Source organism: Sinohyriopsis cumingii, chromosome 7 (genome assembly GCF_028554795.1).
Source record: "Sinohyriopsis cumingii isolate HCF-2022 chromosome 7, ASM2855479v2, whole genome shotgun sequence".
Lineage (NCBI taxonomy): Eukaryota > Metazoa > Mollusca > Bivalvia > Unionida > Unionidae > Sinohyriopsis > Sinohyriopsis cumingii.
Window position 1 is genome coordinate 138,765,189 of NC_142967.1, and position 16,139 is coordinate 138,781,327.

Below are 16,139 nucleotides of genomic sequence, written 5' to 3' on the forward strand. Positions count from 1 at the left end.
TAACTTGAGTTCTTCTGTCAAGGGAACGTGAGATGACCAACTGAAGGCAGAAGTTTTCTCTGCCAAATTTTACGATTTGCTTAGGGATTCACTAATCCATCTCTGATATCAATAAAATTAAAGAGTTTAATGAACGTTTGACTTTATCACGTGACTCTATATAGCTTCGTCTGAGTTGATCTTTAGTTGCAATAAATGAGGCACCAATTTGCTAGAGAAATAAAATATTTATTCAGTCCAAACATTTTCTGGCGGTGAGAATGAATAAGGACTGTTAGATGCAAAGTTGATTTTTGACGACCCCTCAGTCTCGGGGCCCTGTCTAGGGGCACACGTCGCCCACCATTAGGGCCAACCCTGAGTTGTGAGACAGAGGTACGGCAGAATCCTTTTAACTTTTGCGATTTATAAGACATAAACATGGGGAAAAACAGCAGTATTTTGTTGGTGAATCAAATCGAGTAGCTGTTGTCTTTGATATCAGCGTCTTTTTATTTGTTGTATTTTTCTGTTTAAAAACTTTAGGAAGCAAATGTTTTATTGAATGATGTGAATTAGCGGCTTGCATGTGCATCTGTGTGTGCCTGTGCTTCTATCCTGGACACAAAGAGCATTCTGTTTGCTGCATCATTTAGTCTGTCTTTATGCATCTACATCTGCCTATACCGGTTATCGTTTATTTGGTATGTGTAAGTAGGAAGGTTTGTGAATGATTAGGGATGCCCAGATTTTAATGTATGTTTTCAAGTAAGTATATTTGTAACGGGTGTTGCATGCCAAAGAAAATGTATAATTTGCAACAGTCCGTTGTGTCTCTGAAATTTATACGACAGCTAATACATAATTTTCCGTAGGGAGGTAGAAAAGATAACTTCGATTAAAGAGTTGTGTATGTTCTGTTAGCAATAGGCTGTAGTCAACATTTACGACTTTTCTTCCCGATTCACACGTTGGTTCCTTCTTATTTCAGGTTGCATTAATTTCATCAAGATTCGGGCTAATGATGAGTGTATTTGATAATCAAAGCTGAAAAATCTGTCGACACTTATATCTTAGTATCTTGATAACTTTTACGTGGAGTTTACGGTCGATCTCTGATTCCTCGTAAAGTGAAGATATATAGACTGGTTCCCGATTCTTTCTGTCGAACTGAAATATGAAGCCGCACGCACAGTTGAATCCTACACGTCTCTTAACTTCTGAAAGACTCTTCACCGCATTTAATCTACAGTTACGTAAAGAGGTTTGGCGATTCGTTGCCCCACTGCGTGCGCGATTCACAGTTGGAGTGGAAACATTAATGGAGATTTTTTAAATAAAAAACAAACACACGTAAGGAACTAATACCAGAAAGCCGAGGAGCATTAAACACTGGGGAAAAGATAAACCTCTCCATTTTATTTCCATACGCCTAAGTGATGAATAGAGATCATGTGTTGAAACATGGTACACCAGGCCAATCTCTTGCTTCTGTTGGTTTCATTACATTACATGTAGCAACCTATGTAACGAAAGGTGTACAGCAGGGTTTACCTTAAGCCCCGAGGAGTTACAATCAGCTGATAGTCATGCTCACGATTTTCTAATAGCTTTCACATCTTCATCGTCTTCATATGGAACAGGAAACTTTGGCAAGAGATTTTGAAGTGGATGCCAGAGTCGAAAAAAGCCAATAACTGCTATAAATTGCCCTCTTACAACAGTGTGATCATTGATAAAGGCTGGATCTGAACAGTAAAGGAGAATATATCAAATTTAAGACAAATGCATTAAGTGCAATGCATAACAGTGAACCAGCGAAAGACCAGAGTAAAGTGGTTAAGTCATACAAAACTGAAGTACAAAACATTTCTACAAAATCTCTGTAGTTTTCATTGACGTCAGTGATACAGAAAGCAACCGATGCTCCTCTAGTAAGCTTTAGCTCTATTTTATTTTTCATCTCATTTTAATGAACCTCGTGCACCTCGAGTCGACCGCCGACCTTGTTATAATTATTGTGCTGATGTACTATTAAATTATAATGTCATCAACTGGTAAGAAGGGTGCGGAAAGTAAAATTGTGGTTCTTGGAAACGCAGGAGTAGGTAAATCAGGTAAGTGGTGACTATATGTATACATACTTTATTTATCTACCTTCTTACTTGCCTACCTGCTTCCTTGACTAATTGGTTACTTTTTACGATGCATTTCAACTTAAATACTTTTCCTTATTTCTCAACGTACCATTCTTAATACAGTGTAAATTCAGGTGTGTGTGTGTGTGTGTGTGTGTGTGTGTGTGTGTGTGTGTATTTATTATGGATTATTTAACGTAGCTTTAGCCATTTTTCATTCATATCGCTACGATGTCTACAGTGTGGCAGTTTATAGTGACGTCTAGCACTGGGACAGACACGTATCATGACGCAGACACGTATCACGATGTCCCCACCCAGTCACATTATCGTGACACCAGGCTGACAAGTCCTGACACTAACCCCTTAATGCAAAGCGTCAAGTGAGGCAACTGTCTGCACCATTTTTTTTTATAAGTCTTTGTTATGAGTCGACCGAAATCGCGACCTCCAGCATCCGAGGAGTACGCTTTAACTACCTGGCCACCGGAACGGTCATATATTTGTATTTGTACGTGCTTCTTTGAAACAGAAATTTGGTAAACCGGCCTACACACACGAGCTAATGTTTCGCTGGTTTCCGTCATTTGTCTCCAGCCTAGAATAAAGTCAAACCATTTTGGTACTCTGTGCGATATACTTGACAATACATTTGAATTTTGTTCTACAACTTTGTTAAGCTGGCAGTGGTACAGAAAAGGGAATTAGTTTACCCGTTTTAAGATCGGTTTTGAATTGCTCTTCATTCTTTCTTTTTTATTTATCTCTTGTTTTCAGACACCCGCCCCTGTTATTCAAACATGTAAGAGTTAAGAATTTATCTTGACTCTTGTGTTTAGCACTTGTTTTGCAGATGAAAATTGTTTCTTCCCCTGACGAAATGCGTGTTTAACTCGAAACAATCGGAAACTGTTTTGTATTAACCCCATTATCGATTGTTTTGTCAATATATTGTACTTGTACTGGTTGAGTTGCATTCCCTTGCCCTTTTAAACAAAGACCATGGGATTCCAAAGCCATTTATGCACGGGTGAAGTCGTTGGTTGTATTGTCTTTTGTCTCTTGCTTATAGATTTCCCTCTGCCATTCAAACATGTAAGAGTAAAGTGAGTTCTCGTGCATCTCGATTCGATCGTCGACCTTTTAATAATTATTATGCTGACATACTGTTAAACCTAATTAATACATTCCATCCTTTTCGAGCAACGAATGCATGACAAAATGGGCTGGGGCGTTAGTTTATGATAACTAGGCGATAGTCTCCGCTACTTGACTCTCGGACTACATTCCTACTTGAAACGAACCATACTTGATTAACCTGTTTTCTGTTTGGTTATATTTGGTTTATTCTCTCTCTCTCTCTCGTTCTCTCTCTCTCTCTCTCTCTCTCTCTCTCTCTCTCTCTCTCCACACACAAACACACATATACAATCTCTCTCTCTCTCTCTCTCTCTCTCCAACACACGCACACACACACTCACACGGGTACACATATACAAAGGATTGTTCCCATGGTTTGAAGAACTTGTCATATGTATTCAACACTCGGATATAGAAGGAAACAAATATTGAACATAATCGATATTTTAGTCCAGGTTGGAATTTATTTTATTACTTATTAATTTATTTGTATTTATTACCAAGTACAGGAGTAGTAATAGTACGAGAAACACCAATGTTTTTACTAGCAACACCAGTACTAAGAGTAGTCTAAAGCGCTGCCATCTCACCTCTGTCTGCTTGGGTTGGAGTCTCGGGTTCGGCCAATGTGGGTACGTGAGAAAGCTTGCCACTAGCTTCTCGTGGGTCGATGGTTCCTTCTGGGGTTTACCCGGGTTCTTTCTCCACCATATATACTGGCCGCCATGTGTAGAATATCTTGTGCTGATAAACGTCTTTAAACCCAACAACAACAACAATAGCAAAGAGTAGTAGTATTTACAAAAAAAGCTGACGATGGAAATCTACAGTTTTGTCTTAATACGCGTGTATGTAAATACTATTGTAAATCCAAGTTGTTATGATCCGGTATTATAAAGATCATATATTATTTTCTTATATAACACATAAGTTAGAAAGTATTATTTATTGTAAATATAAAACTGTAGACACGTCACTTATATTTTCGGTCATCGAGAATAATATTCTCAGCTAGTATATGAACTTCATTTCAAATGGTGTATTGATCATTTACTTGTAGCCGCTTTATGTATAGGATGGACTCATACTGTTCATTGTGTTACTCCAGATTTGTCTCCCTTGAACTGGTGTAGCTCCGATGATGTTACACGAAGATTAAGAACGAATCGAAAATACTACGAATAGCCTATATATCCTGAGCGGCGGTGGGGTATAGGTGGGGTGTAGGTGGGGTATAGGTGAGGTGTAGGTGGGATGTAGGTGGGGTATAGGTGGGGTATAGGTGAGGTGTAGGTGGGATGTAGGTGGGATGTAGGTGGAGTATAGGTGAGGTGTAGGTGGGGTATAGGTGGGATTGGACTATTTATATAGTCAGCCCATATACGCTTTTTTCCGAGCAGAAATAAAACTAGAGTGACTTTAATAACACACCGTTGCAACTCCCCACGTTCTTGCATGGCATCTTCTACTGCCCCCTCCATAACCATCAGTACTCACCCCCACCGGCAGAGAGAAGCAAGGTACAGTAAGCACGATAGAAAAAATCCATCACAAATATGGTGTATGTTCCTACTTATATAGAATTTGGTTAGAGCATATTTGAAAATGTCATTTAATTGAATTGTGTGTGCATCTGACCTTTAACCTCCCAAGGATTCCAAGGATGAAAGCCAAAGATGACATCTCCCCCGTTTGCAGATGCTTACCCGCTTGCAACATGACAACAGAGTTTCGTGAATAACCCCCCCACCCCCAATAAAAAAACCCAAACTATTCGGGACCTTTGTGGCACTGGCAATAGCGGTGAACAAACGGACATACATAAAAGGGGTGTCACAGTATCTCCCGCTAATGCTTGGGGATATAAAAAAAAAATCGCACGAAGTGACATTTCTAAGATTGTGCTGCTCTAAAGTCTTTTGTTGGATCGATAAATATACTCTGAGTTTTAATCGCTTTACTCTCGTACGCTCGTACCCGTTGTTGTCATTCCAATGTGACTACCCGTTGTTGTCATTCCAATGTGCCTTCCCGTTGTTGTCATCCCATTGTTTTCGTTCCATTGTGATTACCCAGTGTCGTCTTTCTTATGTGATAACCCAATGTTGTAGTTGCAATGTGACTGTCCATTGTGGTCTTTCCAATGTGTCTTCCCACTGATGTCTTTAAAAAGTGACTACCCATTGTTGAAGCTCCAAGGTGACTACCCACTGATATTTTTCCAGTGTGTCTATCCACTGATGTTTCTTTCACTGTGTCTACCCATTAATGTCTTTCCAATGTGACTGGTCATTTTTTTAGTTCTAAGGTGACCACTCATCGATGTCTTTACAATGTATATACCCATTGTGTTTCTAATATATCTATCCATTGTTGTCTTTCCAATGTGTCTAGCCATTGTTGTTTTTCTATTGTGACTAGGCAATGTTGGTTTTCCAATGTGTCTAGCCATTATTATCTTTCCATTCTGATTACCCATTGATATCTTTCCACTGTGACTTTCCATTGTTGTCTTTCCAATGTGTCTACCTATTGTTGTAGTTCCAATGCGACTACCTATTGTTTTAGTTCCAATGTGAATACCCATTGTGGTCTTTCCAGTGTGACTATCCATTGTTGTCTTTCCACTGTGACTATATGTTGTCTTTCCAGTGTGTCTAACCATTGTGGTCTTTCCACTGTGACTAAATATTGTGGTCTTTCCACAGTGACCGCCCATTCCAGTGTGACTATCCATTGTTGTCTTTACAAAGTGACTACATATTGTGGTCTTTCCAATGTTAGTAACCAGAATGGTCTTTCCAACGTGACTAATTATTGTTGTCTTTCCAATGTGAATACCCATTGTGGTCTTTCCAGTTAGACTATCCATTGTTGTCTTTTCAATGTGACTGCCCATTGTTATAGTTTCAATATGACTACCCATTGTTCTGTTTCCAATGTGACTACACATTGTTTCCTTTCCAAAGTGACTACCCACTGTGGTCTTTCCAATGTGACTATCCATTGTTGTCTTTCCAATGTGACTACCCAATGTGGTCTTTCCAATGTGACTATCCATTGTTGTCTTTCCACTGTGACTCCCCATTGTTATAGTTCCAATGTGACTATCCATTGTTGTCTTTCCAATGTTACTACCCATTGTGGTCTTTCCAGTGTGACTATCCATTGTTGTTTTTCCACGGTGACTGGCCATTGATATGGTTCCATTGTGACTATCCAGTGATGTCTTTCCAATCTGACTAACTATTGTGGTCTATCCAGGCAACAAATACTGCTACTAATCTGCTACTACACCAATAATAATTCTTCGTCAATCAGTAATAATCTGATTGTGCCATTTTTAATGGTCGTACTGTTGTTTTGAAACTTGATACCATACGTTTACTGGTCGTACTGATGTTTTGAAACTTGGTATCATATATTTCAAGGGTTTTACGATTTGGGCGTCTAACAAATCAGGCATTTAGGTTCATTGACGAATTACCGGATCCGATACAATGTCGCCTTCTCAATGGCTTAGCGTGTGTCGTGTAATAAAATATTTCAGCTGCAAATGTTAGTTTTGAAATGGGAGTAATTTTCGGCTGGTGGATAAAAGCTGAAAAAATAGTAAAGTTATAACAATTTGATTTATTAATTGATAAAAGCTATCTGGGTATCATATCAGTGAATCACAATTCTGCTGATAAACAAGCATAACACCCAGGTGTTATTTTATAATATTTAACTTACAGACCAGCTAAAGACTGGTCACTTGTTTAATTAGAACTTCGACTGAAAACGACTGACTGACAGATTTGTGAATTCTTATCGACCCCCACCCCCCAATAAAATAACCGATGTTTTATATTGAAAGTTGAATCTAAACCTCGAATAGCAATACATGAATTCCAAGATTCGAAGTTGCAGATGCGTTTGGTATTCTCCTAATGGAAATGGAAATAAGAGACTTCGGAAATTCCACATACTATACCAATTTATCATCTTGACGTAACTAATTCGGTTTTCATTCCCTCGTATTCAATTTTGAAGATCGAAAAAGTCCACAGCTCACTTGTCTTTCCATGTCAGGTAATGACGCCCTGCTGTATTATGACGACTTCCAGCTGAAATGTTGCACTACCCGGACAGACGGACAAATATAAGTATCTCTTCATGTGAAGGGAAGGGTTATATACTAGTGTAGCTTTTGCAACTCCCATGAAAAATAAAGCATCTAAACATTAGTGTGGGCTTATTTTTGTACCTCTTGACTTAATAGAAGACATTTGTTTAATTCTTGAAATTGAAGTGGAAACATAAGTGTTTTGGTTTTTCATCTCGATATGCGTTGGAAACGTTTATTACCAGTGTGCAATTTGCTAAAATAATTACTCTATTTGTACAGCCACGGTTAAAAACAGGAGCAAATTGTATGCATAATGGTCTGAAAAAAGTCCAAATTGAACCATATTATGTATTTTTTAAATCTTCTTGGCCATCATTTGAAAAGAGTATAATGTTAGTCAATGTAATTGTTCCCATAACATTAAAAATGTTTTGTTTATTTACATATTAATTTATGCATCAGCATTCCTCGCCAGGTTTAATTCTATTCTGAATCCATTTTCAATATTTTGCCTTGTTTAAATTATAACGCAATTAGGCAGTTCAATTTACAAACAGGAACGTTACTTCTGACAGAAAACACTGTTTAAAAAAATTGGGTGGAACAATTTAATGAATGATAACTTCTGCCATAGAGAAATCGTGCAGAGCACTCTAATTGCATGGGGACAAGATTAGCCTTTTCGAAACTCAGCGTGTCACTGCTTTCTCGCAGAGAAACAGATCAACGGCAATTTTAACACTAGCTGATATGCTACAAAGAAGCAATAAATTTCAAATCCTAAAATCGGATCCGCCCTCTTTTTCCTAGACCTCCACGACGACAATACGATGTTATCAATTTATGTGAGTGAAATGTTCTAAATGAGTTATGAACACTGTTCTCTGTTCTCTTTCGTGATGTTTCAACGGAAAATTGTTAAGTTCTGGTATTTTATTTTATATATTAATTGAAGCCATCTAATTAATTAAAGATATCGTTAATTGCTTCTGAGTATAGAAAGATTATTTATCAAAACGGAAATAAGTTCATAAGTACGACATGCAGACCGATAGTTCCCGAATGACGTCATCAGCAGCCATATTTGTGGTATGCTGGCAGATTTACCATTGCGTTTATATGGTGATTGGAAGTTAAAATAAATTCACTGAATCTCAAGATACTGTTACATAAATGGGCAGAATATCGTCTGCTTGTGATCTTATCAGGAAGCATTTATGAATCCTTTATGAATATATTAATAAACCAGCAAAAACAAGATATTTCAAACGATCATGTCTTTAGATTGCATTTAATTTAACAATGTTTAAAACAACCCAAAGTTTACGCAAGATGACATTCCCACACAACTTTGCATAGTGTGTGTATGTAGGTGGATGGGGGTGGATGGATTGATGTGTGTGTGTGTGTATGTGTGTGTGAAAAGCCATACTAAATATATGGTGAACTACTGCAACGCCGTTGAAATAAATATCGTACTGTATCATACCACTTATAATGGTTACACACACACACACACACACACACATCCCCAATTCTACTTACAATGTCTATTGCATTATTTTCAGCACTGGTTGTCCGATTTCTGACACGACGTTTCATATGGGAGTACGATCCTACCTTAGGTTGGTATCAGTTTAATTAAGAAACCGTTCTAATTTCCTAAAGATGCTTCTAACTGGCTTTTTATTCTTGAGACTACATATATCATAAACCACTGGAAAATGTCAATCTGTGATTTTCGCTTGCAATCAAAACGGTAACAGCTAATATCGCAATTGACTGAGACAGTACGTGCTTGGTCTCATTCGACGGAACTGCAAATAAATCAGTCAGACTCAAACTCTATCAGAGGGGGTGGGTGCCGGGAAGGGAATATACCCCAGACCTCCAACCCCTACGGGTTCTAGATTTTTGCCAGTTATGTTTTTTTTTTTTCAGATCTCTTAAATACTCTCGCTGTGTACTTAGTTGTCTTTTAAATCTTTCTATAATAACTTATTGGAGCCTGTTTTGCCATTCCATGTATTTCCAAACTTTTAAACTAACCAACGCATAAGCGCCTCAAACTCTCAAGCCTCTAACGTGTGAAGGGGCCTGGTTTCATTGTCTTTGAAACCTTTAACTAATCACAAAGCAACATAAACGTGATAACATTGTATACCTTAAATAAACCATAGGTGATCGACGTGTTGAGAAGAAAAAAAAAAACCCAATAATCTGAAGGAAACAATTCATACAGAGTGAGAAAAATACCTCAGATTACCCCCCCCCCGACCCGTTGTAACATAAGACCCTATGTATCATACTATATAGGAGAGAAGGTACGTAACTTACAAATATTTGGTTCCACCCATGACCCTCGATTTCCTTCTGCTATTTCTGTCTTTAAAGGCACACGACCATACTCTGTGGCTTGTAAACAAATAATTTATATCCTTAGAATACAAAGTGAAACCATTAAAAGAACTTAGAGTATTATGAATTAAAGGCCAAATAGTTCTAAATGTTTCTCACCGTTCGAAAAGTATAGAGTGTTAGAAATGAATTCAAGTTGTGTTCCGAAAGAAATCACATCTTGAATGTGTTGATATATCAATAGCCTGGAATATAGCTTATGTGCTAACAGTCTTGATTTATCACAATTTAATTCAAAATGTCTCTAAATGAATTTACAATAATCCCGAACTAGTGATTTAGTCCGAAAGTATTAATGAGCACTTTGTAATTCCAATGAATTATTTAAATAAATAAATCCTCTCAAATTATCGCTGAGCACAGCTAAACGATTGATTCCACTACAGATGTAAGGATAGGAATGAATAATGCAAATTTAAACAACCTTGATATAAAAGCCTAAGACACAACATGAGGACCATTATTAGAGTCAAAAGTTCATTTCTAGAACAAGTTGTAAACAAGTATTTCACTTAAATCTTAATAAAGAACACTTAAAACATCAAGTACACCAGGAATTTTCTCTGGATAACCAAAATCCTGAATTCGAATCCACTTACACATGTTTACCTGCCAGTACTGATTATCTTAAAATATAATCTGAAATCATAATTAAAAGTTAGCTATGTAATATGTTGTATGCGAAATGATACATACACTTTATAATCATGGACAAAGGTGAAGACACGGTATAAATTAAATGTACATAACAATAAGTACATACATATTTTTCATTATTATAGAATGCACGTACAAGCATCATACTACGGTTGATGATGAGGCCGTAACCATGGAGATTCTTGACACGGCGGGTCCGGTGAGTAGTCTCATTCAACTAAACTCAAGTGCTTCAGCGAGGATCTAGTTAAATGAGATTAGGCAATGTAAATCTTGTGTCGTAATTTGTCTTCCTCCGTAAATGTGTTTGTGATGTAACATAATTACCTCTACTTGTTGAAAGGTGAAGACCAATTGTATGATTGTATTCGCTGCCATGTTATGTATATATCTCTACAATAATTGTTAGACCTAGACCAGTCCTTCTGGTCGCTTAGAACTAATTATAGGGAGTGTAATGAACACACACACACACACACACACACACACACACACATATATATATATATATATATATATATATATATATATATATATATATATATATATATATATATATATATATATATATATATATATATATATATTTATATTTATATTTATTTATTTATACATCGGTCTCGTTCAAATACTGTGATAGTAGGTAGCTGTTATCCCGTTTATACGAACATCAGATTTCAGTCGAATTATGATCGTTATTTTAACATTTGCAATCATGTCACATCGTTATATATAAGAATGAAGATTTGTAGTTACTTTTGTTTCATAGAATACGGCATGATTTTTGTCGTTGTTGATTTTTTTTCTGGGTTCAGCCCATGTGTTCTGGCATGTTGTTCAGATAGATTATTGGATTAACTAAATTTCGTTTTTATAACTTGAACTTTAGAAACGTTTTATTGATTCCTTTTCGACCTATCATACTAAAGAGTTAACCATCAAATCAGGCAGCATATGATTAAACAAGCAAAACGAAATGTTTGAAATTGACAGAAAGACCCTTTTAATATCAGTAGTCTTTTATGTTTTGTTCAGCAATACACGATTCACCGTGAGGGTCACGTGAGATGGGGTGATGGATTCGTTCTGGTTTATGGCATAAATGACAGAAACAGTTTTGAGGAAATGCAAAACATTAAACAATACCTGGATGATATTAAAAAGACAAATTCAATGTGTGTGCTTGTTGGAAACAAATCTGACCTCTGTCATGAAAGAAAGGTCAGTTATGTGGAGGGACAAAACATGGCCACGGACATGGCATGCGCATTCTATGAGATTTCCGCTTCCGATGGTGGTGAGGAAATATTCGAACTTTTCTATGAACTTCACAGGGAGATAAAACGGAGGAAGCAAGTGGAAGCTAAACCTAGACGACGTAGTTCTGCTCATCAAGTCAGAAATATGTTCCATATTTTATTTAAATCTCCTAATGGCAAAAATCCATTGAGTCCTTCGTCTCCAACGGGAAAACAACAATTTTTGGTGCCACCGTAACTTGACGATCATCTAGCATGGTGGGACAGCTGATCACAATGCAGTACAATAAGACATACAATTATATATATATATATATATATATATATATATATATATATATATATATATATATATATATATATATATATATATATATATATATATATATATATATATATATATATATATATATATATATATATATATATATATATATAGTTAAAAGTGATTTATTATATCTAGTTCCCACTTTCGTACATCATGTCGATCGACATCAAGATTTTAAAGTGCATATATGGCTTTCAATCAGGAACCAAGTCTCAACATTAAGAGAATGAAAGCATTACTTACTGAAAATTTTGCTGAAGCAGAGTAACTTTGTATTCATATTAAATGACTTGCAGAAGTGAAAAACAGCCTCTTTCAGTGTATTAAAATTATCATATTGGGAACTTTAAATTAATTACAGATGTTGTATTTTCCTTATACGTATCTTTCCTCTTGTATGAAAACAGAAATGTACATAGTCAAATACAGTTTCCAAAAAAATAGCATAAACATTGTTCATTTGATATGTAATCTGAGGACGCTGGATTCTCTCGAATATAAGCATAAACTCTGCTAAACGGTCCAAACGATATGACGATTCTGTAGATCAGACATAAGTTTACCCCAAATTTCCAAAGACTTGCATGCAACTTTAGTTGTAAATAAGAAAGCCCGACGCGTCAGTTCTATACATAAATTTTGCTCTAAACAATGCAAGATGACAGATCTCACAACTTGCCAAATATATATCAACCGCACATCTGCATGGTTTCTCTTCATCGACTTTCCATACCGTCAGCAGTTCAGGCCATACAAACTATACAACTATCCCCTAACACAGAGAGATATTTTAACCACGCCACCCCTTAGGCCAGTCAATTTATGGTTCAAAGCACAATTCGCCAGTACAACTGCATCATATTACCCACCATGGCGACCTAACATGTGTCTGCTACGTTCCTTCTTGTTGATTCCATTGTGTAATTTATCGGTTTTCAACCGTAAATACTGCAACTGCAGTCATGTACACCACTAGATTCATGGAGACTCACTAACACTTCACTCCGTGATGTTTGCACCTAGTAACTGGCTAATTATTTCGGGCTAAGGAATATTTCCATTGCACCGAGTTCCAATAATCAAACAAGTAATGACACAAATCTAAGAATTCCTCAAAACGGGGAGCTAGAACCAAATGCGCATACTCCAAATATGATACACTATCATTGCCATCTCACCTCTGTCGTGTGGGATCGAGCCTCGGACTGAACAATGTGGGTATGCGAGGAAATGCTCGAGTAGTTTCCAGTGGCTCCTTATTTTTTACCGAGGTTTTCTTCGTTTTTTTCGGAACCAGTTAACCGACTGATAAAGGTGTTAAGCCCCGAACAACATAACCAGGTTTCTGTTTCATGGCATCTTAATTTAGGGACGATATATCTGAAGGCATCATATGCAGGAAATTGATACCGAACATATTCTGCGTGAAACGTCATCACAGTACACAAAATCTAGGTTTGACACCAACATGATATCAGTCCGAGTCTTAGAATAACACTGGACAACAAATTTTTACAAAAGTCATGTTACTGAAATAAAATTAGTCAATTCTTATCAATTTTTATGTGCTGAACACGAATATGACAGTCAAATTGCAAAATTGGCTCTAGTTTTTTTGTAATCTGCAAGAAATTAATGTTTACATAACGAAATGCATTCCAATAGTAAAAGGTCAACTGTAATAGCCTACCTATAAAAAATCAAGTCATTGACTACATCTTAGATTTCTTCGCCTGTCTCTTGTACAGCTGTTCGGGAGCATCTCTGAGGAGTGTCCAGCAGTAGTCAGCCAGCATTGTAGTGGACCATTTTCCCTGGTATCTTTGTTCCATTGTTGCGATATCTTGATGAAAACGTTCGCCGTGTTCATCACTAACAATACCACAGTTGCTAGGAAAGAAATCCAAATGGGAATGAAGGAAGTGAATCTTTAGAGACATATTGCAGCCAAGTTTCTTATACTTCATCAACATGTCTTCTACTAGTTCCTTATAGTTTTCTGCCCTAACATTTCCGAGGAAGTTTGTAGAAACTAGGCGAAAAGCATTCCATGCTTGTTTCGCGTCACCTTCCAGCAAGTTGTTGAACCGGTCATCTTTGAAAAGCTATCGAATCTGAGGACCCACAAAAACTCCCTCTTTAATCTTTGCTTCGCTGAGTCGAGGGAATTTTTCATGCAGGTATCGGAATGCTGGCAAAGTCCGGTCAATGGCTTTCACGAAGTTCTTCATCAAACCTAGTTTGATGTGAAGGGGTGGTAGCAAGATTTTCTGAGCCTCAACCAGAGCTGGGTGTTGGGTATTCTTCTCTCCAATGGCTACATTCTGCCTGTGAGTCCATTCCTTCCTCATGTAGTGCATTTCCCTTGCTCGGCTATCCCACTCGCATAAGAAACACATGTATTTTGTATATCCTTGCTGCAGTCCCATTAAAAGGGCAACTACCTTCAAATCACCACAGAGGTGCCAGCTGTACTTGTTATACTCAATGGAATTCAGTAGCTGCCTTAAGTTATCGTATGTCTCTTTCATGTGGACAGCATACGCTACTGGAATAGATGGAAGAATGTTTCCATTGTGCAAAAGCACAGCCTTGAGACTCAGTTTCGAAGAGTCCACAAATAGTCTCCATTCTTGTGGGTCATGAGTGATTTTTAAAGCATTCATGAGGCCCTCAATATCGGAACAGAATATCAGATTACTTTCCTTTCTGAAGAAAGGCTCCAATTGCTGGTGGCGCTTTCGATATGCAGTAATTGTGACATCTTCTTCTAGAAGATTCCATTGTTGGAGTCTTGATCCTAGCAATTCTGCCTTGTTCTTTGATAAGTCCAAATCACGAATCAGGTCATTTAGTTCTTCCTGTGTTATTCTGTGTGGGGTTGATGATGCACCACAGTGAAAATCTGGATCACTGCATGCTGATGGACCAGGAGAAGAACAGGTCGACTCACCTTTGTCTTCGTCAGATGAATCAAGAGAATATTCTGCTGGAGGTTCTGGAATAGGAAGTCCCTCACCATGTGGAACTGGTCTCAATGCAGACGGAATGTTTGGGTAGACTATTCTCGACTTCTTTCGCTTCGTTATTCCGCCGGAAAGAGGAGGAACCAAGCAGAAGTAACAGTCATTTAGGTGGTTGCTTGGCTCTCTCCACACCATTGGGACTGCAAACGGCATTGATGACCTTTTGCAATTCAACCACTGTGAAAGCTGTGTTGTACATGTAGCACAGCATATATGCGGAGCCCAAGGCTTGTCTTGGTCACCAACCTTGCATCCGAAGTAAAGATGATATGCCTTCTTCACTTGAGAATTGATACTTTTCTTCTGGTTGGCAAATGTCACTTTCCCACAAATATAGCAAAAATTGTCCGCGGTATTAACACACTTTCGAGGCATTACTGTTCTTTATTGTACGTAAATGGATAAAATAATAAGTTTTATGTAACAGTAGCTTGAACTGTCTCGCACAACGTCTAAAATATTTTAAATGCTGAACCTATCTGATTGGGCTTTATATAGTACACTGCTTACGTCAGCTTCAGCAGCCGCCTGGCATTAGTATAATAGGCCTACACATGTATAGTACACTGCTGACGTCAATTTACTTCAGCAGCCGCATGGCATTAGTATTGCATTGCATCAGAAAATGATGCAATCAACTGTGGATGATGTGAGCATGATGGTATTATGCAATGTTACATCATTATTCCGGATGTTGCTGCAGTCCTACTGGAGAAATTTACACAGTGAAACATAGAAAATGAGGTATATGAATATCTTCAAAACGAGAGCCAATACAAATTTTTCACGGTTATATTCGTGTTCGGCACACCAAAATACTACAGATTAGGGCCTTTTCAAGTCAGTAATGATTTCACTGTTGACCAGTGTAATCTGTAATTATCACTATATTGGTTATTAACTAATAAAGACCAATGACTAACACAACATGGAAAGCACTGGCCTTTACGAATCACTGCCATCCCACCTGTGTCAACACCGGTTCGAGTCTCAGGCTCGGTCAATGTGGATATGAGAGAAAGTTTGCCAGCAAATTCCCGTGGGTACATGAATTTAAACCGCAGATGTCCCTGGATATCTACA

At 37.5% G+C, this 16,139-nt stretch overlaps 1 protein-coding gene across 1 annotated transcript; it reads left to right on the plus strand.

Annotated features, from left to right (window-relative positions):
* Nucleotides 1-1,088: 1,088 nt before the first annotated feature.
* On the plus strand, nucleotides 1,089-12,480 carry LOC149796235 (ras-related and estrogen-regulated growth inhibitor-like). Its single transcript, XM_089966191.1, has 4 exons — nucleotides 1,089-2,096; nucleotides 8,937-8,993; nucleotides 10,569-10,642; nucleotides 11,479-12,480. The coding sequence occupies exons 1-4, from the start codon at nucleotides 2,024-2,026 to the stop codon at nucleotides 11,938-11,940; spliced, it is 666 nt and encodes a 221-aa protein (XP_089822317.1). The 5' UTR covers nucleotides 1,089-2,023; the 3' UTR covers nucleotides 11,941-12,480.
* Nucleotides 12,481-16,139: the final 3,659 nt, after the last annotated feature.

Coding starts and splice junctions, on each gene's coding strand:
- LOC149796235 (XM_089966191.1), top strand. CDS start 2,024: ATGTCATCAACTGGTAAGAAGGGTGCGGAAAGTAAAATTGTGGTTCTT. Junction 2,097..8,936: donor CGCAGGAGTAGGTAAATCAG/GTAAGTGGTGAC, acceptor CATTATTTTCAG/CACTGGTTGTCCGATTTCTG. Junction 10,643..11,478: donor TTCTTGACACGGCGGGTCCG/GTGAGTAGTCTC, acceptor TGTTTTGTTCAG/CAATACACGATTCACCGTGA.